At 35.5% G+C, this 27120-nt stretch overlaps 1 protein-coding gene across 2 annotated transcripts in view; it reads left to right on the forward strand.

Moving 5' to 3' along the window:
* ADGRB3 (adhesion G protein-coupled receptor B3) overlaps window positions 1-27120 on the forward strand; it is a 756359-nt gene that overhangs the window by 359545 nt on the left and 369694 nt on the right. For both annotated transcript variants that reach the window (XM_025383888.1, XM_025383889.1), the window contains 2 exons: window positions 11660-11728; window positions 16080-16188. In XM_025383888.1, coding sequence (XP_025239673.1) covers window positions 11660-11728; window positions 16080-16188 — 178 coding nt within the window. The remainder of the gene's footprint in view (window positions 1-11659; window positions 11729-16079; window positions 16189-27120) is intronic.

The raw sequence follows: 27120 nt of genomic DNA on the forward strand, positions 1-27120 counted from the left end.
CCACCTTGGCCTCCCAAAACGCTAGGATTATAGATGTGAGCCACTGTGCCTGGCCACATCTTTTATCTTAAAACACTTGATGAGCAAGCAGATATGTTGCACCGTGGATTACTCCCATGCTGATTATCAATAGATTAAGTCACTTGGTGAAGACCTTGGAGTATGATTTCTCCATTGGTTTTAATGCCAGACACCATTCGCTTTTTTATATTAAAGATTGGGTTGATAAATGTGGAAGCAGCTATTAATATGATAATATAATACCCTCATATAATGATAGACCTCATCTGTAGAGGTAGTATAATTTTGTTGACTAAATAAGATCTGGGGAGGCTTTTCTGGTTTCGAATTACAGTACAACTCTAGCCTTCAAGACACAACCTGATACCTTGAGATCCTCTGCTCGACAGGCATTATGTAACCAGAAAGGCTAATAATTTTCTCAAACATGAGTAAGGGAGATAGGGAATGGAAGCAGGGGAGTAGGGTATGATGGCTAAGAGTACTTGCTCTGAACTTCTGGATGTGGCTTTAACACTTGTTAGCTCTGTGATCCGAGACAAGTTATTCAACCACTCTATGCCTCCATTTTCTATTCAACAATATGGGATAATAGTACCCACCTTATAGGATTCATGTGAAGGTTAAACTTACTGTGTGAAATACTTACTCAGTACCTGACACCTGGTAGGTCTCAAGAAATGTGACTATTATTATCATCCAACAAGACAAAAATGGAGCAAAAATTTACAGTCCTTGGAGCACAGGTAGCTACTGCCAATGCAGATGTATATTTGGTATCTCTCCTGCCAAGAAAGAAAGGTTGAATGTTTCTCATGGACCCACCTAAGGGAGTGTGGGCACTGCTTTTTTTTTTTTTTTTTTTTTTTAATAATTATGGAAGAAAAGGGCAGGAAATGTATCAGGGAAAATGGAAACAAAAAAGCAGCACTCTTCTTTAAGGTCAACACTGAAGGGCCATTTTGTAGTTAGAGAGCAAGGGGATGAGAAAAATTGCTTCAATCAATAGCCAGGATGCCTGGCTCAGTAGAAAATAAGCCAGGTACAAGACAGTAGCTCCCAGTCAACAATCACTCCAAGTCATCTAAATGGCTGCTGTTTTCAATGCTTAACAGCCTGAGAAGATTTACTATCATTTCTCTGTGGTAGAGAGAGCCTAACGTAACTAGCATCACTTTCTAGATAGTATTTAAACCCCACCCTTATTGTAAATATGAAAATAAGAAATTTAATGGGAAATAACTTTCTTAAGTGGGTGAAATATGAAGCAACAGATCTTGCTTCACAACCCAACATGGTTAAATCCTACCATGAACGAATCTAGAAGATAGCTGGTGACTGAGGGAAACTAACAAGCTCCATAGAAGAGCCCGGAGTATGCACCACAGCCATGTGGGAAGAGGAAGAGAGGTAAAGTAGTTTGAAGAATGTATAAAGTGTAGTGTATCAATTGGTAAATGCCATGTGGAGTAAATACATTAGTTTGATCAAGTTCTTTAAAAATACAATAAAACATGAGACTGCTAATTTTACCCTTTCCAAAGCTCCTATTATTTTCTTCAGAGTCAAGAAAATATTGAGATTTGCCTTAGCAAAAGTTACAAATGGTTTTATATTGTGATTCCATTTATTATCAAATATTTTTCTGTTTTAAAAAGTTTTTATTGAAGAGTGTTTTGGTGTATTAGGGCTACTATAACAAATACCACAAACTGAGTGACTTAGACAACAACATTTATTTTCTCACAGTTCTGGAGGCTAGATCTCCAAGATCAAGGTCTCGGCAGGTTGAGTTTCTCAGGAGGCCTCTCTCTTTGGCTTGTAGATGGCTGCCTTCTCTCTCTGTCTTTTTCACATGGTCTTTTTCTCTACACACTTGCATCCCTGGTGTCTCTCTGTGTGTTCTAATCTCCTCTTCTTAAAGGGCACCAGTCAGATTAGATTAGGGCCCACCCTGATTCACTCTTTCTAACTTAATTTCCTTTTTAACAACCCTATGTCCAAAGACAATCACATCTGAGCTACTGGGTACTAGGACTTTAACATAAAGATTTTGGAGTGGGTTGCGGGGTGCTGAGATACAGTGAGCCTATAACAAGGAATCTTGAAGGACTATGAGAATTTTCTTTTATTGAAGGGGTCTGTATCAGTCATCTTTCTTCAGGACTGGACCTGCTGTGACTACTGCCTGTAGTCTTGTAAGGGTCTAAACTTGAGATGTATGCAGGCTTCTCTCACATGGTGGCCCTTAGGTGTATCAGCCAGGTCTACCAAACTTGAGGAATCACTCCTTACCTTCTTTCTCACTTAAGAAGCATCTCCTGTCTGAATATGATGATGATTTTGTCACACTAAATTATGATGTTTCTATAACATTGGCTGTTCTCTCAGGCTATGTCTGGGGAAAAATCATATATAATGGTATTAGTATCACTAACTATTTTTACCTTTCATTTTTAAAAGAGGACTGTAGGCAATACTGAGCTCATGCCTCAAAGCACTAAAGATTGGATGGCTTATTCTTTCCACTTAGCCTCATCCCATCTAGTATACCTCACAGCAGAATTACTCTGTTACCTCTTGTTGAAATCCTTGATCCTAAAGATAACTCAGAGTTACTGAGAGCATTGTATAAAAAATTCCCCATCTGAGCCATTCTGGGACTCCACAGGTGAAACTCTCTTACATCATGGCAAGGTAATGAGATTAGTGTGAAAGACAGTGATTCCTGGAACATTGTTCTTGTGCAGTTTTCAAATGAGTCAGCGCTAAAAGAAGTGTGTGTGTATATATATATATATATATATATATATAAAGGGTGTTCTTAAAGACTTCTTTCCCCTAACCTAGTGACTATTAGGAGATATTAGTTTCAATTATCTGTTCTCACATTCCTTTTTGGTCTGGCAGGTTGCAGTGGGAGAGCAGGGTCAGTCCAGCCCTGCCATCAGAAGCCCTCTGAACACCACTGTCAGGTCAGGCCATCTGGTCTGCTGCAGATCCCACTGCTGACCTTGATATCCTTGTCCTTCAGATGTCCCCCTATCTTTTGTCTCCCAGTTTTCCAGTGGCTCAGATTTTTGACTCTAGATTATATTCTTCTTATGCCTTGGTTTCTGAAACCTGCTAGATGACATCCTATATTATAATATTCTGCCTTTCTGAATCCTTGTTAGTTTTCAGTTACTAATGCTCAGTTGATGTGCTGCTTTGATAGACATTTTGGATAAAAGGTCTAAACCATGGTATTGGGCCTCTTGGTCTTGCTTGATTAGGAGTTATTTTGCCTATTCACCTATTACCAAAAAAGTACCTAGAGCACTCTTTAGAGATTACTTAGTATTTTTTTGAAAAGAGTAAACTCAAGATGATTTCCATAATAATGTTGTTCTCACTTAATTTCATTTCAGTATACTTTCTTGAATAGAATAGGATGCTATGAGATAAAGTCGCAGTCATAACGCAGGGAACCTGTGATCCCTTCTTTAATCTATAATATGGATGTATTCATGGTTTTATGTATCACACATGCAAATGTTATCAGCCAAGTGCATTAGGGCAAAACAAAAAATGAGATCTACTATTAGGTTGATGCTAAAGTAATTGCAGTTTTTAATGGAAAACAACCCGCATTTACTTTTGCACCAACCTATACACTATATTTTGAACACTGGATTTTTACCTAGTTAAAGGAATGGTCTGTCTCCTCTGAATTAATCTCAGCAGTGGAGAGTCTTCTTTTTTTTTTTTTTTTTTTTTTTCCTTTTTCTTTTTTTTTTCTTAAGATGGAGTCTCGCTCTGTCACCCAGGCTGGAGTGCAGTGGCGTGATCTTGGCTCACTGCAACCTCTGCTTCCCGAGTTCAAGCGATTCTCCTGCCTCAGCCTCCTGAGTAGCTAGGATTACAGGCGTGCACCACCATGCTTGGCTAATTTTATTTTATTTTTAGTAGAGACAGGGTTTCACCATGTTGGCCAGGCTAGTCTCGAACTCTTGACCTCAGGTGATCCACCCACCTAGACCTCCCAAAGAGCTGGGATTTAAAATTCATATTATTCTGTTACCTGTCTGTCCTGCTTTCTTTCTTACTTCCTCATCATTTTTTTATTTATTTCTCTTCTTATGAATTTACCTTCTATATTTTAACTATGACTTCTTCATGCCACTCAGCTCTAGTCATGATAATATTAATTTTTTTTTTCTTTTTTTTGGTCTCAAAAGCTTCCAGTTTAATTGTTCACAAATTTTTTCCTCTTGAACTGTAGGCTTGTAGTTAAACCTGTCCACTGGGTCTCTTTTCTTAGCTATGTTTTAGATCCCTCATACTGAACTTGAACAAAACAAAGGTCACTTTCTCTTCTCAACACTGCTGCTTCTTATGTGGTAGCATGGCTAACTCATCACCCTCAGCTACCTGAGCTATGAACCAAAGCCTTACCTTTGAATCTGTGCTTCTCCTCCCGTGCAATCTGTCATCATGTCGTTTCTCTAAACCAAGCTGCTGTCATCTCTGGCCTCAATAATTACTACAAACTGCATTCTAATCTTCCTGTTTTTACTCTTACTCTCCTATACTTTATTTTCCACTCAGTGGCCAAAGCTAGACCTTGATTTTTAGTACAACTCATGTAACAGAACCACTGTGGGACCAAAGCCTACTTTACCTGACCCCTGTGTATGATTTTCATTCTCTATTAATATTTTCATCCCTTCACCTCACCCAGCCCCCTCTTCAACTCTAGTTATGTTATCTTTCTTTCTATTTCTTAAACTTGTTCAGACTGTCATTTACCCAGGGAATTTGAACATCCTCTTCCCTTTTTTTCTGGAACTGTCTTCCTCAGGTCTTCGTGTGGCTGTCTCTTTTTTATTATTCTGGTCTCAGTTCAAATGTAGCCTTCTTAGAAAGGTCTTTCCTGATGACCATCTAATCTAAAGTAATCTCTCTCTCTCTCTCTCTCTCTTTCTCTCTCTCTCTCTCTCTCTTTCCCTCTGTCACACACACACACACACACACACACACACACCCCTTGCTGACCTATTCAGTCTATTCCTATAACCTATTTTGTTTTTGTGTCACTGTCTCAGTCCATTTGTGATGCTATAACGAAATACTGAGACTGGGTAATTGATAACGAATAAAAATGTATTTCCCACAGTTCTGGAGGTTGGAAAGTCCAACATCAAGGTATGGGTGGCAGGTTCAGTTGTCTGGTGATAGCTGCTCTCTGCTTCCAAACTGATGCCTTGTTGCTGCATCCTTTAGAGGTGAGGAACTCTGGGTCCTAACATAGTGGAAAACAGAAGGGTATGTTAGCCAAACACTGCAGTAAGCTTCTTTTATAAGGGCAGTAATTCCATTCACAAGAGAGGAGTCCTCATGGCATAATTACCTTTTAAAGGCCCCAACTCTTAATAACATCACATTGGCAACAGCTGAATTTTGGAGGCATCATATTCAAACTGTTGCAATCACTGTCTGAAATCATCCTTTTTGTTCTCTTTACCCACTAGAGCATAAATTCAATGAGGGAAGTAACCCTCATATGTCTTGTTCACTATCATATTCACAGCACTTAGAACAGAACAGCCAAATATAGAGAAAGCATTCAATAACTACTACTTGAATAAGGAAATACATTTCTGTTTAAGTATTTAGTATACCTTTCCTTGCTTTTTCATTTGCACATCCACTGTTCTCCTTTAGGCCTTAATAATCACTATTTGGGGCTATTGATAATGCTTTCTAGTGATGTTCTTTTCTTCATTCTTTTTTCTTGCCAAAGCCCCCTGACTTTACTCTCTGGCTGATATGTTTATAACTTTCTTCATGCCGTTCCTTTGCTGAACAAAGAAGAACTTGTACTACCAAATGCATCTTGCCAGGATCAGGGTAAGGGTAGTGATGCATAGGGAGGGTTCCCTGTGTTTGGCATAGGATGAACTGGGTTTATGAAGTTCGTGGGTTTATGGAAGAGGAGTCCCATTCCTTGCTTGTTGCTACATGTGAGTTTAAGGACCAGGGTTGAATATCCACAGCCGCTTCCTGTAGTCCTACAACTTCTCAAAAGTATATATTTGTGCTCAAGGATGATGTTGAGTCTTCAAATGCTGTTGAAAATAAGAAGAGGTCGATCCCATACTTGTTCAAGATAACTAGTTTTCTTATCTGTAAAAATAAGTGTCATCTCTCATTCCCTGGACCATAAGGAGAGCCCCGGTAGCATTAAAAGCATCACTGGAAGAGGAGGGTGTTGAATCGAAAAAGAGGCAGTAAATTAGGTATAAACTTTTTATTGTTTTCGATTTAAAAAAAAATATCCATGAATGCTTAGCCCATTTCCTTACACACAGTGGACATGTAATGCATCAATTTTAAATAGTTGAGTACTTACATGCTGCTGTGCCTGATGTTGTGCACTGGGGGCACAAGAGTGAAAAAATAGAAATAACTCGATTATAAGCTAGTAGAGGGAAAAGCCCTAAACCAATCGTCATACAAATAAATCATAACTTCAAAATCCTATATACTTCCAGAAAAGGTCACACAGTACCAAGAGAAAAAGAAAATATCCAACTCTCTATAATTGGGGGAGGGGTGATGATTTCATAAGGCCTTTTTGAGGAAATTGCATGTAAATCTGGACATAAAGGATAAGAAAATGTTATCTGAGTAAAGAACAGAAAGAATAGCAGTCCAAGAAAGCAAACAGCATGTAAACAGGCCTACAGGCAGGGCAGAAAAATAGTGTGGGATGCATGAAGAAGTCTAAGGAACTTGGAGTACAAATAGAGCATGGGGCAGGACAGCATGAGATAAATTTGGAGAGTCGGGAAGCGGCTGGATCACACATGGCCTTGCAGTCGTCAACTAGTTGATCTCTAGGTTGGGGATCAATGATCTATCCTATGTTATGCATCCTTATCCTAATGGCTTATCCCTGCTTCCTTGTTTGCTGTTAAGCCTTTCTAATAGTTCCCTCTATATTTCTAGTCAGAGTCACTGTAATTCTTTCAAAACTTCAGATCTACCTTACTAAATTCGACTCTTAGGGCTTGTCTTTGTCCCTTGGTGTCCAACCATTTTGCTACTGGTTAAGATGGAGGAGAGCACATTTCCTGTGGCTGAAATTGCTAGCCTAATCTACAACTCTATTTCCATGGAAATAGGAATTCAGCGAAAGCAAAATGCTAAGACATATTTTAGTATATTTATAAAAAATTGTGTATAATCCATAAGAAATCTGCCAAGTGGAAGCCAATCAGAAGTAAAAACAGAATGTTTTACTGCTTTCCATAAAATAAAGTGTCCTTTTTGTCTTGTATAGCCAAATCTAGGGCCTCTACTTTGAATGTCACAGAAGGATTTATGCTTTTCTTTATAGCATACATTTATTGCCCTGATTTTTGTAATACTTCCTGCAAAGAAAGAATTATCATGCCTCTTTGACCTTTGTGTACCACAACCATTCACCATGGTGCCTCTCGTATAGTAGGTATCTAATACTAACTACCCTGAAACCCCCTCCCCACAGAGCACATTTTTAGAAAGAAGAGACTTCTGCTGAACAAATTATGTTCCTGTTCCCCAGAGTTAGTGGTGAATCAATTCTGTTCTGTACATATTGCTGAGAGAGGAAGAAACATTAAAGAGGATAGAGGAGAATGCTACTGGTTGTGAAAGTCTATCTCAGAATTATAGGTGCATATTTGCCATAATGTGGCAATGAATACAAATCATGTAGCCAGTCATAAAAAATATATAACATAAAGGTAATAAAATCATAAAGTTACCATATATTGAGCACTTGCCACGCATCAGATACTGTGTTAAGAATGAACTCCAAGCTTCACAATAGCTCTGCTAGGTAGCTATTATTACTCCTGTATTACAGATTCAAGAAATAAAGCATAGGTGGGCAACATCTGCCCATAACAATACAGTTAATAATTGATGGGGAAAATGTTAAACGGGGTCTGCCTCATTCAAACTCCAAACAGCTCAGATTCTTCCAAGGACACTCAGTTTTTCAAATCAGTCTAGGTCGTGGAGATCAGGGGTGACTGAAAAAAAAAAAATCAAAAAACAAAAAAAGCAAAAAAATGAGGCAAAACCTACTGTAAGATGTTGACCTTTTTATTTTAGGGATTGACATAAGTGACCTAATCCGTAAATCATCAAAAGAGCGATTATCACCATTAATGGAGTTTTAAAAGAACACTAGCAAGTAGTGGCTCTGCTACCACAGAAGGAGCTTCACACTTTGAAAAATTCAGTCATGCGGCCTGAAATGTCATGAGTCGCCTCTTCAAAGAGCTGTTCTGTTAGGTTTGGTTCTATTTATCAGTCTGATAGTTTAGTAAATGTCAAAGTGAATATATATTCAGTATGTATTAGTATGTGTGTATATATATAATATGTGTGTGTGTGTGTGTGTGTATATATAATATTTTATATATGTGTGAGACAAGTTAGAGCAAGGCCAGCTGAAAGAAATGGTGCTAAATATTTTTAGGAAAGCTGAGGTGCAAAATGTGGTACATGTACACTATGGAATATTATGCAGCCATTAAAAAGAATGAAATCATGCCCTGTGCAGCAACATGGATGCAGCTGGAGGCCATTATCCTAAGCAAATTAATGCAGGAACAGAAAACCAAATACTGCAAGTTCTCACTTATAAGTGGGAGCTAAATATTGTGTACTCATGCACATAAAAATGGCAAAGATAGATACTGGGGACTAATAGAGTGGGGAGGGAGGGAAGGAGAAGGGAAGGGGCTACAAATCTAACTAGTGGGTACTGTACTTAGTACCTAGGTGATGGAATCATTCATACTCCAAACCTCAGCATCACACAATAAAACCAGGTAACACACCTGTACATGTATCCCCTGAATCTAAAAGTAAAGTTGGAAAAATAAAGAAAAAAGAAACAAGCTGAGATGTACTGACTTTGCAACTTAAATTTTGTTTTAAATGTAGGACTTTATTAAATATCTGCTATGAGCAAGTCATATGCACTGAGGATACACTGATGAACAAGAAAGACTTAGTCTTCCATAAATGTTGCCCCACTGCTTGAGATATTCAGACTTAGCTCACTGTACCCCTACATGGATTTCATTAGTCAGGGCACTACTACTGATTATTCCAAAGTCTAATCAATAGTAAGAACAAATAACTTTATTCTGTACTGCCTTCCCACTCTGATTTAGTAAAGCCACATTTGTTGGCCTTGAAGAATAGTACAAAATGCTTGAAGAATAGTACAAAATGCTATGTTTTGTTGGCTCAACATATATTTTAATAATTTGTGTTTTTTATGTGTGCCCTTCGGTGATTTAAAAAAAGAACTGAACTCTGAATTTATTGTTTTCATCAAGGAATTTTGTGTATGCAATGGCCTTCATGTACAGCAAGGAGTCACCGACCCACTGTCAGCAAAACATGCTTTGTGAAATTTTTTTTTTTTTCCAGAAATGGAGATGCAGTTGCACAAATTGCTTCCTGTTCTCTTGGTGTCTGTTGTTAGCAGCAGCATGCATTTTGTATGAAAGCTGGCAGGTGTTAGAATGCAGACCGAGGTCATGGACCTCAGCACAGCTAACTGGCATGTACAGGGATAAAACCTGCAACTTTTGCCTCATTAGCACCATGTCCCCTACTGAGTTAACCAACCATAGGCAATTGGAGAACTCTGAAGGTTAATTCTTTCTGACCATAGGTAGAGTTACAGCTCAATGGACTAAGCCCTTCAAATGTTAACACTCCAAGCAGGAAATTTTAAGTGGAAAAAAAATGGCTGGTAGTACAAAAAGGTTAAATGAATTGAAAAACGGGTCTAAAACAAACTTGCAGGTTTTTTAAGAGTTGCATAAAATAATCTGTAACTTTTATAGAGGTTATGACTCAAACCATGTTTCAACCATGTGATTGCCAGGAACTATTAAAATAAATAGCACAAATAGGGCAATTAAATATAGATACTAACAGCTTCAAACCACAAGAGGAAATGAGGCAGCTTTGTTTTTAATTTAATAACACCCAGGTGAGTTTCTTTGAAATTAGTGCAAATGTCTGTTTTGAGAAGCTGGATAGGGAGGAAGACTGATGAGACTAACAGGTTATGATTATTTCTGCCCTCAAGGGAGTCCTGGTCCTGGTCCAAGTTAATGTATCAGTATGAAGCAGTGTTACTGCTAACCTACACACAGTCAGAAGAGATGACTTCTGAGAACACAGCCAAGCCACTACTGCCTATGCAACTTAAGATAGACACCATGCCCTCCCTTTACACTTCTCAGGTCTCCTGTGACCCCAAGTCACAGCTTGCCTTCAAAGGCACACTGGTTGTTCTCTCCTAGTTCCTGTGTCTTGATGGCACAGTGTAGTGTGAAAGGACAGAAAAGTCTCTCTCTGGTAAAAATCCTTCACATGTGAAATGCGCACTTGCAAAACAGAACTGAACAGAGCCCGGCTCTCTGTCAGTGTGAATGGAATATGAACATCAAAATGACCTTCCTGCAAGGAAAGGGAAAAACCAAAAACCACTGGGTACTGCTAGGTGAAAATAAAGCCAATAGGTCTTCAACAGTTAGAGACAAGAATGATGGCAAGGATGTTACATGTCTATTCATTCTCCCATGTTGGCTTGCTGGCAAAAAGCAGAGGAGTAAAGAGTAATAATTTGAAAATAGCTAAGATTTATTGTGCTCTTAGCATATGTGATATTCCAGGAACTTAGAAAATTTCATTTAATATTTGCAATTGGTAGTTGTAAAAGTACAATGAGCAGGAAGGGCAGAGTCAAGATTTCAACTGAGGGGAGCTTGTCTTTCCTCCACTTTGCCTATACTTTTACTAGGGTGTTCTTTGAAACAACATTGCAAGTAACAACCACGACTCACAATTAAGAGGATAACTTGTAATGAAACAAATACAGATTACTTTCTTTCTTTTCTTTTCTTTTTTTTTTTTTTTTTTTTTTTGAGACGGAATCTCGCTCTATAGCCCAGGCTGGAGTCCAGTGGCGCAATCTTGGCTCACCACAAGCTCCACCTCCTGGGTTCACGCCATTCTCCTGCCTCAACCTCCCGAGTAGCTGGGACTAGAGGTGCTGCCACCACACCCAGCTAACTTATTTATTTCTTTATTTATTTTGGATTTTTAGTAGAGACAGGGTTTCACTGTATTAGCCAGGATGGTCTCGATCTCCTGACTTCATGATCTGCCCACCTCGGCCTCCCAAAGTGCTGGGATTACAGGCGTGAGCCACCATGCCTGGTCACAGATGACTTTCATTACAGACAGGATCAAACTTACTTGTATGGAATAATTACACAATGACATTACAGAGTGGAATATAGAAACCATAATGGAACAAATAATTGTGAGTGAAAGTGTTTTCTCTATACTGACCTCCTCTGAGAGTACAAAAAAATGAACGTATATAAAAATCCTGGAATTATGGTGCTGAAAAAGGATCCTCAGAGATCTTCTAGAATACTATGTTAGGGTCATAAAGCAATATTGCAAAGTTTTTATACCTTTACCATGTAGTCAACCCAAATGGATGTTATTAGAAAGTATAATTCTCTCATGTAATATTAAATCTTTTATCTAATTTAATTTACAGAACTTCTTTCAAATAGTTAGCAACCTTCTAGATGAAGAAAACAAGGAAAAATGGGAAGATGCACAACAGGTAAGGTTGGGGTTATTTCAGAACTTAAAATGAAGCTGGCGAAACGAAGTGTATAAAATATGTGACTAAATTAATGGCTTGCTATTTCAGGAAAATAAGAATTTTTAAGTCAGTCTAGGTTATATCCTAGTAATTTTTGAGGAGACAAATGATCTTTACCTTATCAGTCTGGAAGGAATGTCTATTCATGTGAAAAAAAGCTGAGCTAGTTTAAGCAACTTAAAACTTTAAGGATTTAATGTGTAATAATTATATGCCTAACCAATAAGTTCCTTTTTTGTCTGTAGACCATGAGAAAAACAGCACATCTAAAGGTACATATTTCAAATGAAAGTATAGAGCTTTGACTAGTAAAACCATTTGCATTTACTACAATGTTGCATATAATATGGATCATAGAGCGATTAATTTTTATTCAAAGCCAAGAACTGTTAAAATCAGGCCTCACCAAAAATTATGTTATGATTTTTAAAAATCTTCCTGCTATGCTTTATCAGTGTAGCAAGTGGCCTTATTGGTTAAGGTATTGTTTATAAATGCTTTGCAATACCATTTGTGGTATCCTAACTGATATACAGTGACTAATTTTTTTTTCCTCCGAATTACAGGAAAAGTGGGTTAGAAGTCTAGAAAGAGGGAAAAAATATGGTTCTAAAAATTCTATGTAAATGTAATTTAACTGGATGTCAAACTTCTTTAGTTTTTCTACTTGACTCTTGTTAAAAATAAGATAATCTTGAAAAAAAAAAAGAAAGAATGAACATTTACGGAGGTTCAGGTTTTCCCTTTATAATCATGTTCTGAGTCTTCAGGAGTAAAGTATGCCCTTTATCCTATTATGACAGGAGCTCTAAAAATAGTCCAGTGTGGGTCTACCTCATTATTAGGTATAAATTTCATGCATCTGGACATAGCCAGAAAAAAAAAAAAAACTCTTATTTTAATACTTTAAATCTATTTTTTTCTACCAATTCGAGTTACATATTTGTCCTTGACTTTCTTCTAGAGGACAGCCTCATTCACTCACTGTAAGAAGATGGTGTCTTTCCTTAGAATACAGCTGCAGAGGCTAAGTACATCTTTCTAGAATGCTAGAGACTATTAATTATGGATATATTTAGAAGAAATATATAATATCCTATTTAAAACAAGAGTGCAATTCATCAGATGCTGTTATTTACTGTGAGGTCCTAACTTTAACAAATAATGAATGGTGGCAGAACTTCTTGTCAATGAAAAATCCTGAATTCATAAACCATCTATTTCCTTGAGATTTTGAGTTAGCTATATTCTTATATTTAAAGTATTTTTTCCAATAATAATGATCCTTAATACTATTTTTGAAATAACGATTTGAAACTGAAAAAACAAAAACAACCCTGTTCTGTAGCTTTTACTAAAAGGTGGTGTCATAAATGCAGCCAGGTGGTGAATGGGTCTATTGAGTTTGTGGCACAAAGGGTGAACTTTGTGGAAATAGGTACTGTTTAAAATCTATCAAAGATAATATTTGTGGGTCTCCTTATTTTTGAGTAATAACCTTAACAAAAGTAAATATAAAACAGAACTCTGTGTACGTTTGGAAAATGAGCTGAGTAAAATGGTGGCTATTGACATCGGAAGTTTTTTGCAAACAAAATTTACTCTTTTGAACGGTCATTTCGGAATTTGTTACCCATCAGTTCCAGTTACGAAGGATAAAACTATGTTTAGATTAATCATTCTACTAAAAACGTAGCATACTGAAGTAAAAAAACAAAAACACACACACAAAAACTACTTTCTATATAGCACTGCTTTACACTCTACCCATATGGCTGGAGTTGACAAGTCCAGTTTAGTCAAGACAAGTCATTTTAGTCATGTATTATGTTTGATGTTTCTTTATTACATTGAAAATTCGTATGTCTCTAGAGCAAGAGTGAGCAAACTGCAGCCAGTGAGCCAAATCCAGCTTGAGGCTTATTTTGTTAATCATATTTTGGAATATAGCCACACCCATTCATTTACATATAACCTATATATGGCTGTTTTGGTACAACAAGGAAAGAGTTGAGTTTACAACAGAGACTTCATGTCCTGCAAAGCCTAAAATATTTACTATATGCAAACAGAAAAAGTTTGGCAACCTTTTATAACCTGCTCTATAACATTTGACTACACTTGGAGAAATATAAACAGAATCTTTAGTCAACCTAAAAAACCTCTCCACCAAGGCAGAAGACAAAGAAAACACATTCATTATTGAATAAGCAGTAAACCAGAATGTAATGTGTATCATAGGCAATCCGCTGACATTACAAAGACCCTATTACACAGCCTAGCAGTGTCCTCAAGGTAAATAGTAACTAGTTCTGAAGAGGACTTAAGAGCACCCTTTGTCACACATAGTTCATCTTAAATTCACATAGTTCATCCTAAATTCACTTGGTAATTGGTGGTGACCATCTTGTTACTTAATTGGCCTTATTCAAAGAAAAAAATAACCTCCTTATATCTTTATGACTGGAAGCAATTTTGCCACTTGAAGCAAAATTCAAGAGGTCTCTGAAGTTAGGCTTCTACCTTTCACAGAAACTGAGAAAGAGGGGCACTATCTTTCTGTATATTTACCTTTCAAAGAGAGACATTCCTGGATCTTTAAGCTGTAGGAGACTATTTAGCTTTTAAATAAATTGATATGCATTTCAAAGAGAAAAAGTGCTTACAGTTACTAGATTTCCAAAAGTAAATGCTCTAAGAAAAGGGAGAAGAGAGTGGGGTTGAGGGAGGGAGAGCCTCTTCCCATATTTTCAACAGAAAAAAATAAGCCTCTTATTTTAATTTGTATTCATCCTTCCACTACACATACTCATATACATACACACCTATACAAAGATAAGGGGAAAATACAGCAGTAGCAGGAAGCCTTGGCGATAACAAAAATCTTAGGCACATTCTTGGAAGTGGGATGATGGACTTTCGAAATTTGTGTTTAATGACTGAAAGTGAAGCTAAGCGATAGGTTTTATCCCCCACATCTTTCTACAATTAAAAATTGGAACTAACTCAGCTATACATGTCTAAGTTAATATCCGTCATTCATGTCTTCAAGTATATGTGAGTAAATATACTGTGGATACTGTCTGATTTTTAGACAGGCACAACCGCAAGCCCCTTTGAAATACACATATGCCTGCTGTCACTTTCAGCTCTGACTATATGCTTTTCTGCTATTCAGAATGCCTTTTCATCTTCTGCACTAGTCTTTGCGATTACAAAGCAGCTAGAACTCTCTAATCCACTTAATTTTCATGGCTAGAAAATGCAGTGGTGCTGAATGGACACAAGAAATTAACTTGACTTCGAAAGATTTTCTCCTCTAAAGTGGTTATGTAATGCAGGCTGACTTTATAAGCTTTATGGGTTATACACGTGCATGTGACATTTTCAATAGCCTTTGTGTCCCAAACACTATGAACTATTGCCACAATCATGGTTGCCAAATAAAAAAAACACTCGTCCATTTGTACTGTGTGAGGTGCCATGATGTTGAAAGAAACACATGGGCCATGGAGGCAGATGGTCCTGTAGGTAGATGGTCCTGTAGGTAGGTAGGTAGATAGGTAGGTAGGTGGATAAATGGATAGATGCATAGATGGACAGTTAGATAGGTAGGTATTGCTCAGCCACTATTAAAGATACAATATAGCCTTAGGTATGCTGTTTAACCTTCTTGAGGTCTTTCTTCTTCTTTCCTAAAATATGAATAATAATCCCACAGGTGTGTTTTGTATTTGTTCATGTAAAGCACATTCACTAGAGCTATTAATATTATTGTAATGTTAAAATTATTACCATTATTCTTACGGCGGACATTATAATTATTAAACAATAAATGTTTCTCTCAAGATATTTATTATTATGCAATAACTTAATAGTTTGTAAATATCTTCATGGTGGCAATATTAACTGTTTTTCTTCTTGTGTTCCTCATGTAGTTGCAAAGTTAAACATGTAAAGAGCCCAATTTCAGTGTTCTATGTTTTTGTTATATTTAAGTGATGGAAAGAGTTCATCAAAAGAAAAGTCATGTATTTTCTGAGGAGACAGTCTGTTAGATATTTTGAGTTCCCTTAGATTTATGAGGGATTAATCACTACATCATATTACTTCCAAAGTTCCTCCCATGTGACATCTGATGTCATTCTCAACTGTTAATTTAAAAAATACAACTATAGGCAGCTGTAGATTTTTTTGAAGTAAAACAAAGCTCATTTGTGATTTCATGTAGGTTTAAAAAATTTCAGTTATATATGCCATTGTATGTATCGATTTTTTATTCCATGTAACCTTTGCTTATTTTTTCTAGATTTATCCAGGGTCAATAGAGTTAATGCAGGTGATTGAAGATTTTATACACATTGTTGGAATGGGGATGATGGACTTTCAGAATTCATACTTAATGACTGGAAATGTAGGTAAGAAATAGGATTTTCCCCAAAAAACTTTCTGAAATAAAAAAATTTGCAAGTATCTGCACCATACGTTTCCAAGTATAATATTAATTATTCATATGTTTAAGTACATGTGAGCAAATATATTTCGAATACTTGGTGTCTGACTTTTAGATAGGCCTAAACACATTGCATTATATATATATATATATACACACACACATATATATACACACACACACATATATTTGTATTTATCTTCATGCATTTGTATGACTGCTTGTAGGCCTATTTGTGTGTGTCTTCACGTGTATATGTAGGATAATATGTATTTATTTTTTCATTCTGCCAAATGCTCATTGCTATCCAATCTAGTTATGAATGTGTATGTGTGTGTATACACACTAGTTATTTTGAAAACAACATGTTAGTCTTTATGCTCTTCCATACATTGTTCTTGAGGATGCCGAGTTACTTTCGCACTGGTTGTCCCAGGCAGGTGCTGAATCTGTGTGTGGTGGAACATTGAGAATACCTTCCAGGGTTAAGATGATGGTGCAACTGCTGCCACTGCAGTTTTTCTGAATATCTTCCAGTACACAGTGGATCTCTCAGGTCCCTCTGTAGTGGACTCTGTAATGCAACAACCATTATATTAACCAAATGACACATTTCTCTTTGTGGTTAAAAATTAACAAGAGCCAAGAAATAGTCTTCTTAATGATACACATTGAATTGACATAGGCTTACAGTTTTCTCATTTCTTTAAAGCTTCTTCTGATAATGTTACTGTGATTCAGAATTATTTTCTTTCATTTGTCATACTTTAATACTCTTAACATAAAAACCACTGAACTATAGATAGTAATGTGTTTAAATAAACATATGTTGCCCTATATTCATATTCACAGATAATTATGCTTTAGTTTCTGGATTAGGAAGAGACTAACTTTGGTGGGGCAATTAACTAGGGAAGTTCAACTGGTAGAGAACATACATTTTTTTTTTATGATTAAGGCTTTTGGTGGTTCATTTTATACTTAATTTCTTCTGAAGGTACCTAAGTCCTGCAGGGACTCATTTTATCCTGGGATATCTTCACCAGGGTGACCTCAGATTACAATAGGTTACAGTTAACTACTGATAATATTCTACATTGGAGGAAAGTCTATGTAATGGATACTTCAAAGGTCTGGAGACGTTTTGGAGCCCATGTATCCTCTTCATCTAGCACAGGCCTTATCAGTGAGTTTAACATCTTAATGTATCTTCTGAGCCTGTTGGAGGGCCTACACTTTTCTCCAGAGTGGGTGTCCAGCAGCTTGTGCCAGTTCGGTAATGGAGGAAGCTATTCCTTCTTATGGACAATTAGAGTAAAAAGAGACCAAAGGTGGTATCTTTGTTGAAAGATGAATTCAGAAATCAGAGAAATTCCCAATTCAATGTCCATTATAAAAGTGACTGGGCAGATAAAGGAAAGAAAGTTTGTTGGAAAGGTATATCATGTCTGTGGAAAAGGTTTAGCAATCACAGCTATGAGTTTTAAGGCACATGGAAGGAACCTAGCAAGATTCCAGGGATGCTAGTCACCCAAGTCAGAACCACTTTCCCAAGGGAAGGAAATGAGTTATGAAGGGTCTTGGGGCAGATTGGACAATTGGTAAAGTAGTTTATGAGTTAAAATGAGATAGAAAAACAAAGAACTATTGTTTTCTGCTTCTTTTTGTAAATGTTAATGTCTACTTCTAAAAGGTATTGCTAATTAAAAGGATGTTCAGATCAATACATGGCATTTGTGCAGAATGTGTTTAGAAAAAAAAAAAAAAAACTATAAAAAAGCCAATCACAGAGTCTAGCAAACTTAAATTGGATTTAAACTTAAATTTAGATTTATGTTTCAGAATCACAGCATATCACATTCTCTATAGCACTAGTATTACTTGATATAAAAATTTCACAAATGTCCATAAATTGCAATCATTTATTCATCTTTACTTTTCTTTGACTTACCAAGTTTGTATATTTGAAAATATTGTGTATTTTTTTCACAATAAGATTATATTATCTAGGTTTGCCTTCTTCCCTTAAATGTGATTAAACTTTAAGAGGTATATTAAGCATAACTCAAAGCAATCGAACACTGCAAATAAAGTCAATATCGTCCTATATCGTTGTCCATCTTGCCTGAGGATAGTGTGATTGTTCTACCTTCTGATTGTTCTGCCACTTATCCATATTAAAAGTTATGTTCTGTGAGTAAAAATTATAAACATTGTTTATATGGACTACCCAAAAGACATCTTATTTATTGTTGATTTCCTCAAATGTTAGCTCAGGGACTGACTGACACTGTAGTTTGGTGACTAGAACTGAGGGTTATGCTCCATAGTATTCAGGAGTTTTCCAAATTGCATACACTAGTATCAAATTAAGTAATATGAATAATGATCTCTTACTATTAATACTTTTTATGTTACCCAATTTGATACTATATATGTAAAACATTATAATGTTATGTCTCATATTTCCAATGTTTTTGAGCATGGACATGAATAGAGACTATTTTACAGTAGAAAGTTGTGAAACATGTGAGTTGGCCCTCATTCTGTCTTACATTCTAAGTCCAAAGATTAATTATCCAACAGTCTGCTCATTATACTGAGCAGACATGTATGCAGGAACACAGGCATGTACACAGCATGTGAGAAATGAATAGAGACTAAGTAACTAAGAAAGTTTGTTCCTTATGGCCATTTTCTTTAGAATGTGTTGGATTAAGATTACTTAAAGAACTTCAAAAATCATAATGCATTTTAGAGAGATTATAAATTATTTTTTCATGAAGTCTATATGTATAGCTACTTTTCTGGACTATAGATATATAGTCACTTTTCTGGACTATGGATAGTAAACTCCTGAAGGAAGAAAGAGTTGAACAGTCCAATATAAATGCCAAAAAAACCATGCAATTTAATAAAAGACTCTCAGAACCAATAGATTATTTTATTTCAACTTTAAATATAGTTTTAGCATTTCTGTTTTCTAGTTACTGGATTAAATAGAATGAGTTTGAAGCAGAAGCAGTGCTATTAGAGGCACATATATAGCAAATAGAATAGATGAAATGCTGGAACAATAATAACAAAGAAATACTTTTTCCTTATTGTCATTTCCTATAGAAATGACAACTCATGTCTCACGTTTGAGAGCATTAGTTCTAAGACTTAGGACAATAATTCATATTTAAAAGCATGGCCTTAATTCATCAAGATAAAAGTTCCTAGAATCTGATTAAAATCTCAGAAAAAGGAGTGACATATTTTAGAAAGACTTTCTTCAAAAATAGTTCAAATGAAAAAGTTTGAAGCTTCTTTTTTTCTGAAAAATGTCCCCATCTGTATCAGCTTTTGATAAGTGAAGTGCTCTTATATGATAAAAAAATTCTATGAACATTTTGATATATATGCGTACATGTACATTTTTGTAGGGAGAATGTTCATAGCTTTGATCTGTTTCTTAAAAGATTTATGATCTCAAAATGTTTAACAGAGGTTTGGAAGAAAATAATCTACAAATAAGGATTTCAAACCAATGAATTTATAAAATAATCAAGCTTCAATAGAATATTTAGTTTTCATTTTTAAATACATATATGACATTTAAAATAGACACATTAAAGTTGTAACACATGAGTTAATGAACATTTACTAAAGACTAAACGCTCTACTAGTTTATATAATTACTGTATAAATGAATGAATGAATGTCTATGAAAGATTTCAATTTTCAATATGCCTCTTTTTAAAAAAATTATATTTGAAATGTTTTAACTGTCTGCATAGGTAGGTGGTTTTTGTTTTAGGAAAAGCATGTGACTTTTTCAATATATCAATAATTTTAAAAATGTATAAGTATCAATTAGGTCTGGAGGGCCATATCTTTATATTATTTAATATGAAACATTTTTAAAAGGTTATTTTTTCAACAAGACAGAAAGTTATTTTTCAGTGAAAATATTATTTGAAGATTTACTTCAACTTGCTTTCTATACGTTTCCTCTAAACATTTTTCCTTAAGTACCTTGCAGTCCTATTTCTCTTATTATTTTCCTGAAACTCCTATTTGAAAGGAAACTCTAATTGCCGAATAAATCTCCTCCCATTTTTCATCCTTCACATCCTCTGTGCTTTGCTAACCACTCTCTTTCTTGATACTGTTCATTCCTTTAACATTTTTACATTAAATACAGTATAAAATATACTCAAATGATAAATTTAAACTCATGGCTTCAAAATATTTGGATTTCTTTTGAGATAGTAGCATAAAACAAATAACGTGAAGCCCTGAAAAGGATAAAAGTACATTATTTTGAGGTCTAGCTGTTTGCAGTTCCAAGTACAAAATGGAGTGTATGAGATCTGACATGATTAGAATGACAAGGCAAGGGAATGGGACTATATTGTTCTAACGATTTGTCCAAAGTTACAGTGATGATTTATAGTTTTTGTTACATTTTCAGTTTTTAAAATATTTTTCACAATAGCTTCATGTAGCATGTTACATTTCCTTTTATTGATAAGAATATCCTATTCTTTAGAAATTGTGTTAGTTTAGAACCTAGAACTAGAATTGCATTCATTGAACTGAATTCAAGGAAGATCAGTGATGTGTCAATGTTACTCACCCATTGACTACGTTCAAGTACAGACAAAAAGAATTTTTCTCTTACTATAAGCAAAGCCTTTGCTAAGTGATTCAGGTCATTAAAATAAATGATAATCTTCTAGCCTGCAAGTAAATTGCAGTCTAGTTGTAGACAGTAAAGAATTACATCAATAAATAAACATCAAATACACTTTGATATGTGTCATATAAGCCAAATGTTAGTACTTTATTCCCGGAGATGTTGTTCTGTGTAAGGATCAAGAAAAACTTCTTAGAGAAGGAAGCATTTAATGTAGACTTTGAAGAATGACTGAATTGTTGATAAGTCAACATAAAGAAAAGCAGGTAGCAAATAGATGGTTACAGTCCAGAACATTCTATTAGCAAAGATGATATAGAGATGTCAAAGTTGAAATTGTGCTTGGGGGAAAAGTGATCTATTTTAATAAAAGCACATATGTATAGAAGTGAAGGAAGTAAAATAAAATTGGAAAGGCAGGTTGATACATGGTTCTGAATTCTAAAGATAATAGGCAGTCACTGAATCTTTACCTGGTAAGAGTTGTGCTTTGGGAGAACATGTGTAAGATGAGAAAATGGAATTGATTGAAATTGGGAAGCACCATCAACATAGTGAGTCCAAATGTAGAGAGAAGGCTTTTAATAGTAATTCATGCGGGAGACAATGACGACAGGAATTGCTGGTGGTAAGAATAGGAACTGACATGTGGGTATGAATTTGAGACTCTGTCTGAGGCTAGAATTGATAGGATTCCATAACTGACTGGGATGTGAGAGAGAATGGAGGGATTGAGATTAGGTTTATTCAACACACATTTGTGAGTATTTTTGACATATTAATATTTAGACAAGTATAGCCCCCAAGTGGAAAAAATAAAATGAGAACTTGGATTTTATTAGAGGAGTCAAGTCTATAAATACACATTTGGTGATCAACTGCATAAAAGTGATAGTTGAAGCCATGAAAGTTTTTTTCAATTATCAATACAATAATAAGATAGAAGAGACGTAAGGTGATATCTACATTAAAAACAAAGAATGAAAGTTGGTGTCAGAGTAATAATGGTTAGAGGTAGTAGGTATAAGGAGTTCCAGAACAATACAGAATAAAATCAGTGTCCTATAATTAATAAAATGGAAAGAACGTTTCAAATTGATTGCTATACTTAATATCAATTGCTAGTAAAGTTCAGTATCTTAAGAATTAAGATAAACATTATGGAATTATCAATTCTATAACATGAAAATTATTAAGGAAAAGTGCAGCACAGTGAACAGGACCTAAATTTTCAAGCTATTTATGTGGTTTCAATGCATTACACCCTTAACATTTTGATACAGTAATCTTTATGAATTTACTTTAGATAGATGAATGTTGCTACACCCACTTACAGCTATTTCACAACTGTTCCTTAGGAATTATTTGATGCTGAAAATATCAAATAAGAAGGGAATGGTTTTAGGCTAAATAAGATCTTCAAATACAGAATGCTATAATTATTAGTTGTAAGGAATTTCAAAAGTTCTTCTGATATATAAGCCCTAACAGATACAAGAATCTAAAACCTTTCAATTTAGTTATCCAGAAATCTAATAAGGCTAGTGCCTTGAAAGCATTATAGTAAGATATTTTTCTTTGAAAAGGTAAATATTCCTGTGTCTTGTTGGTTTAGAAAATATTAAATATTAGGTTTGTCAGGATGAAAATCCATAGTTGATGTTTTCTGAAATTGAATCCAAATTCAACCTGAAAAATGGTGTGATACAATGTTGACATCTCCTTTCTCTGTGCAATGCCTTTTCATCAACACTGAACCTGTGTTCTTTCTTATATTCACTGGCAAACTTAATCATTCCTTTGGTAGAAAATCTTGTTCTTTAATAGAGAAACCAACTTTCAGTCTGACAATATTATTCTAAAATATAGTGATTTTTCTTTCTAGGCTTATTTTCCTTTGTGTTGCTGCTTAGTTTCGTGATTCACACATCCCCATCTCTTGTTTGACTAGCTTTCTTTAAAAATGTGACATTTGTAGTCTGTTGATACCATGCCTGAAAAATACACAATTTAACTTTTTTTTTTTTTGGTATTTTTATTTGTAGCACCTGATGTTGGTTCAGTCAGCTAGATTTGAGTCTAAATGTGTTAAGTTCTATCTCTGTCTTCTGGCTCTTTACCACCCTTGCTAAACACCTGAAGCTAGTGGGTGTTTTTCTGTAGGTCAGGAAAAAAAATACAACTAAAAATATCTGTTTCTTTATTGTGCTAACATACTGGTTTCCTGAGAAAACAAGCAGTTCAAACATAGTTTTAAACTTTGATATGCAGCCGTAGAGTTCTTTGATTGCTTCTCATTTAATAGAAATTATCTCATGGTATTTACTAGGATCCTCTAATTCCATATGGTTGGGGTGGAAGCACTAGGGAGGTTGACATTGTGAAAGGCTATATCAGACCCTGTTAGGAACAAACAAGACAAACTGCCCAGGTGTGTGATAGGTTTTCTTGCACACAACTGAACCCCAGGCTAAGGTGCTCCCTAGTACTAGTGTGATAGATTGGTAATGATTCATGGATTTAACCAGCTTTAAGAGGTCTCAGACAATCATTCAGTAAATATGTGCCATGTTTTGCCCTAGAAGATTTCTCAGTGAACGAATTAGACAAACCTCTTGCTCTCACGGAATTTATGTTTTGTAGTAGAGATACAGGTGTCAAACCAATGCCATCAAACATGTCCAGTGGTTGTAATTGTTACAAAGTGGAATAAAGCAGTCGACAGAGTGAGCAGTTAATGAGTCAAGAGAGCAGTGTCATTTCAAGGAGGATGACCAGGGAGGGCCTTTCATTTTCAAAGTGATGTTTGAATGTAGTACTGAACCTTTAGAGCATGAGATGCAGTGATATGCGGGGGCAGAACACTCCAGACAGAAGAAACAGTAAGTACAAAGACCGTGATGCACTCATGTGCTTCATATATTGGAGGAACTGGGGAAAACCACTAGTGCTGGAATAGCTGAGGGAGGAGCAGTGGGAGGAAATGAAGTCAGAAAAGGAGTAGGAAGAGAAACTATAAGGTATTTGTCTGAGGTGTGAAAGGAATACAAAATGCTTAACAAGTATTTGTCATTTGCCTAAGGGGATACAGCCTAAGAAATTCATCCTTAGATTATTTTGTTGTGCGAACATCATAGAATGTACTTCCACAAACCTAGATAGTAGAGCCTACTACACGTCTAGGCTACAGGGGATAGCCTATTGCTCCCAGGCTACAAATCTATACAACATGTTGCGTATTGAATACTGTAGGCAACTGTAACACAAGGGTAAATATTTGTGTACCTAAATATAGATAAGCTGTAGTACAAATTTGGTATAAAATATTAAAAATGGTACACCTGCATAGGGCACTTACAATTAATGGAGCCTACAGCTCCATGTTGCTCTGTATGAGTCAGTGAGTGAGTAGGGAGTGACTGTGAGGGCCTAGGAAATTACTATTCACTACTGTAGACTTTATAAACACTGTACACATAAGCTACACTAAATTTATAAAAATATATATTTTCCAATAATACATTAACCTTAGCTAACTGCAACTCTTTTACTTTATAAACTTTTAGTTTTTTTAACTTTTGGACTCTTGTAATAATACATTGCCTAAAGCACAAACATATTGTACAGGTGTAAAATTATTTTCTTTCTTTATGTCTTTATTCTATAAAACTTTTTTCTATTTTTAACTTTTAAATTTTAGATTTTTATTTTTATTTTGTTAAACCCAAGACATGAATTCACACATTAGCCTAGGCCCTACCCAGGGTCAAGATCATCAATGTCACTGTCTTCCCCTTCGGATCATGTCCACCTGAAAGGTCCTCAGGGGAAATAACATGCATGGAGCTGGCATCTCCTAGGATAACACTATTTTCTTCCGGAATACCTCCTGAGGGATTTGCCTGAAGCTGTTCTACAGTTAACTTTTTTTCTTAAATAGGAGTACACCCTAAAATAATGGTAAAATGTACAGCATAGTAAATACTAAGCAACAAAAATTTTTCAGGTGCATTATAATTTTATGTGACTACCATCATGTATTGGGTCCATAGGTGACCAAGACATCATGTGGCACATGATTATTATCTGATTTAGGTATAAAAGACTCATTCTGACTATGAAGTGGAGATATTATAATAGACTATTTGGCGCTTGAGTGAAAATAGGAAGGACAGTGCTGTGCTTACTCAGGTGGGAGAGCAGAGGTTTGGGTCAAGTGACAGTGGAAATAGTGAAAAGGAGTCAGATGCTGAAGATATTTTAGTTGTTGATCTGAAAGAGCTTGCTAATAGTTAGAAATAGAGTGTGGAAGAAGTAGAGCACTCAAGGAAATGTCTCCACTGCATCCCCAAGAACCCAACTACAGAAGCAAGACAGATTTATATCAAAAATTTACTTTGGCAGCAATTCGAATGCCTGTAAAGTTTAGAATTCAAAGCAGTTTTATTTTGGCTTTTTAAAAATATGTTATCCTTCCTAACTCCAACCCAAATCCTTGCTCCTGTGGTTTAAGCCCATTTCATTTTTACTGTTCTCAAGGAGACTGAGCAATTTTATCCTCAGAAGCCATCAGCATTCTGTCATCATCCCACCATACAAATCCTTGGGCAAAAGCCAGAATGAAATTGTTCATTAAAATGACTTTGTAACTCATATTGAGTTGCCAGCTAACAAATGAAATAAATCCTACTTTCCCTACCATTTTTGTGTTTCTTTTTTAATTGGAAGGCCATGGAGCCTTTAGAATAGAACTCTTAAGTCTCAACCAAGTCCAGCAAGAAAGTAGTCAGCTCCATTCTTTTGAAAACTGTTTTCTGTTTTGGTTTGTTTTGTTTTAATAAAAACTTAAAAATAAGAATACCATAGAAGTCTGTTGTCTAAGTTGGAAATATATTTGCAAAACATCTTCATCTCTACAGCTTTACAAATGTTATTTGTAATAGAACTACTCTTATAGTTATAACCCTGGACCTTAATGTCGAAAACACTGATCATGTTATGATGTTTCAATTTATTAGTAGGCCTGCATTCTTTTAGAAGTTAACTGGTGTGAAAAAAATAGTAACATAACATTTCTAAATTTATCTTATCTGTTTTAAACAGCCATGCTGAAAGACACAATTATTCATGGTGTCATTATTAAATAATGCTTCTTTTCCCTGAGAAACTTGAAAACGTTGTTAATACTCTTTTTTGTTTTGAGTAACCCAAATGCTCTAAACTTTCTATATTATCAGATATTATGCCAATTTCTAACCTTAAACTTCTGAACTTCCTTCACAAGTACCATTTGAGTACAATATAAAGAAAGGTATTTTTATTTGTTTTTCCCCGTTTATTCCTCAAGCTTTCTAAGAAAAGTTATGGCATCCTTAATATTTCATAGCATGCCCCAAATTAATGTTTTCACCAATATTCATGATGCTATTTACTCTTCACAACCTTTCAGACTGGGTGAGAGGGGTACCCACATAATTTGTCCGACATCAGTGCCTCCCATTCAGAGTGGGTGCATTTTTTTCCCCTTTGCATCTTGGTAATTCAGAGTTAAAGATTTGTTTCATTATCTCGCTCAGCCAACCACACTCTAACCTACTTCTGTTATATAATGAACTTCAGTGTAATTTTTTTATTATGTGACTATAGGGAAACCATACTCATCTGTTCTATATTTCTGCATCAAGGTAAAATAACTCCTGACCATTTGTTTTCTTTTCTGCTAATAGTCTTCATATGTATCTACTTTGTTAAAAATTTTTGAAATTATTTTTCTGGCTAATTACACAAATTAAGCTTTCATAAATCTTTTATACCATATCTTAGATAATGAAAATGTGAATTTGCTTGTTAGTCCTTCAGTCTCCATCCCTCCTGCAACTGTTTAGGAGAGAGGGCATAAATAGAGGGCCAAACCTTTCATTCTAAGGCACATAATTTCTTTTGAATTTTTTATTTACTAAGAAAATACTCATAGGCTAAAGAAACCTAAAGAGGTCACACAGAATTAGGTTGCAAATGTATGATATAGAGAATGCACATTAATGTGCAGCAGCATTGGGAACATGAATAGGAAAAGTAGAGGAAAAGCTGACTTCTCCTGTAGCTGTACAATGTATGAGAAAAGAGCTTATGGACCAAAGAGTGAAATGACTGTAACAGAAATAGTGATGGTGAAGGAGTATGCTTGAATAGTATCTCTTGCTATACCAGACA

This window comes from Theropithecus gelada, chromosome 4, assembly GCF_003255815.1.
Source record: "Theropithecus gelada isolate Dixy chromosome 4, Tgel_1.0, whole genome shotgun sequence".
NCBI classification, from domain to species: domain Eukaryota; kingdom Metazoa; phylum Chordata; class Mammalia; order Primates; family Cercopithecidae; genus Theropithecus; species Theropithecus gelada.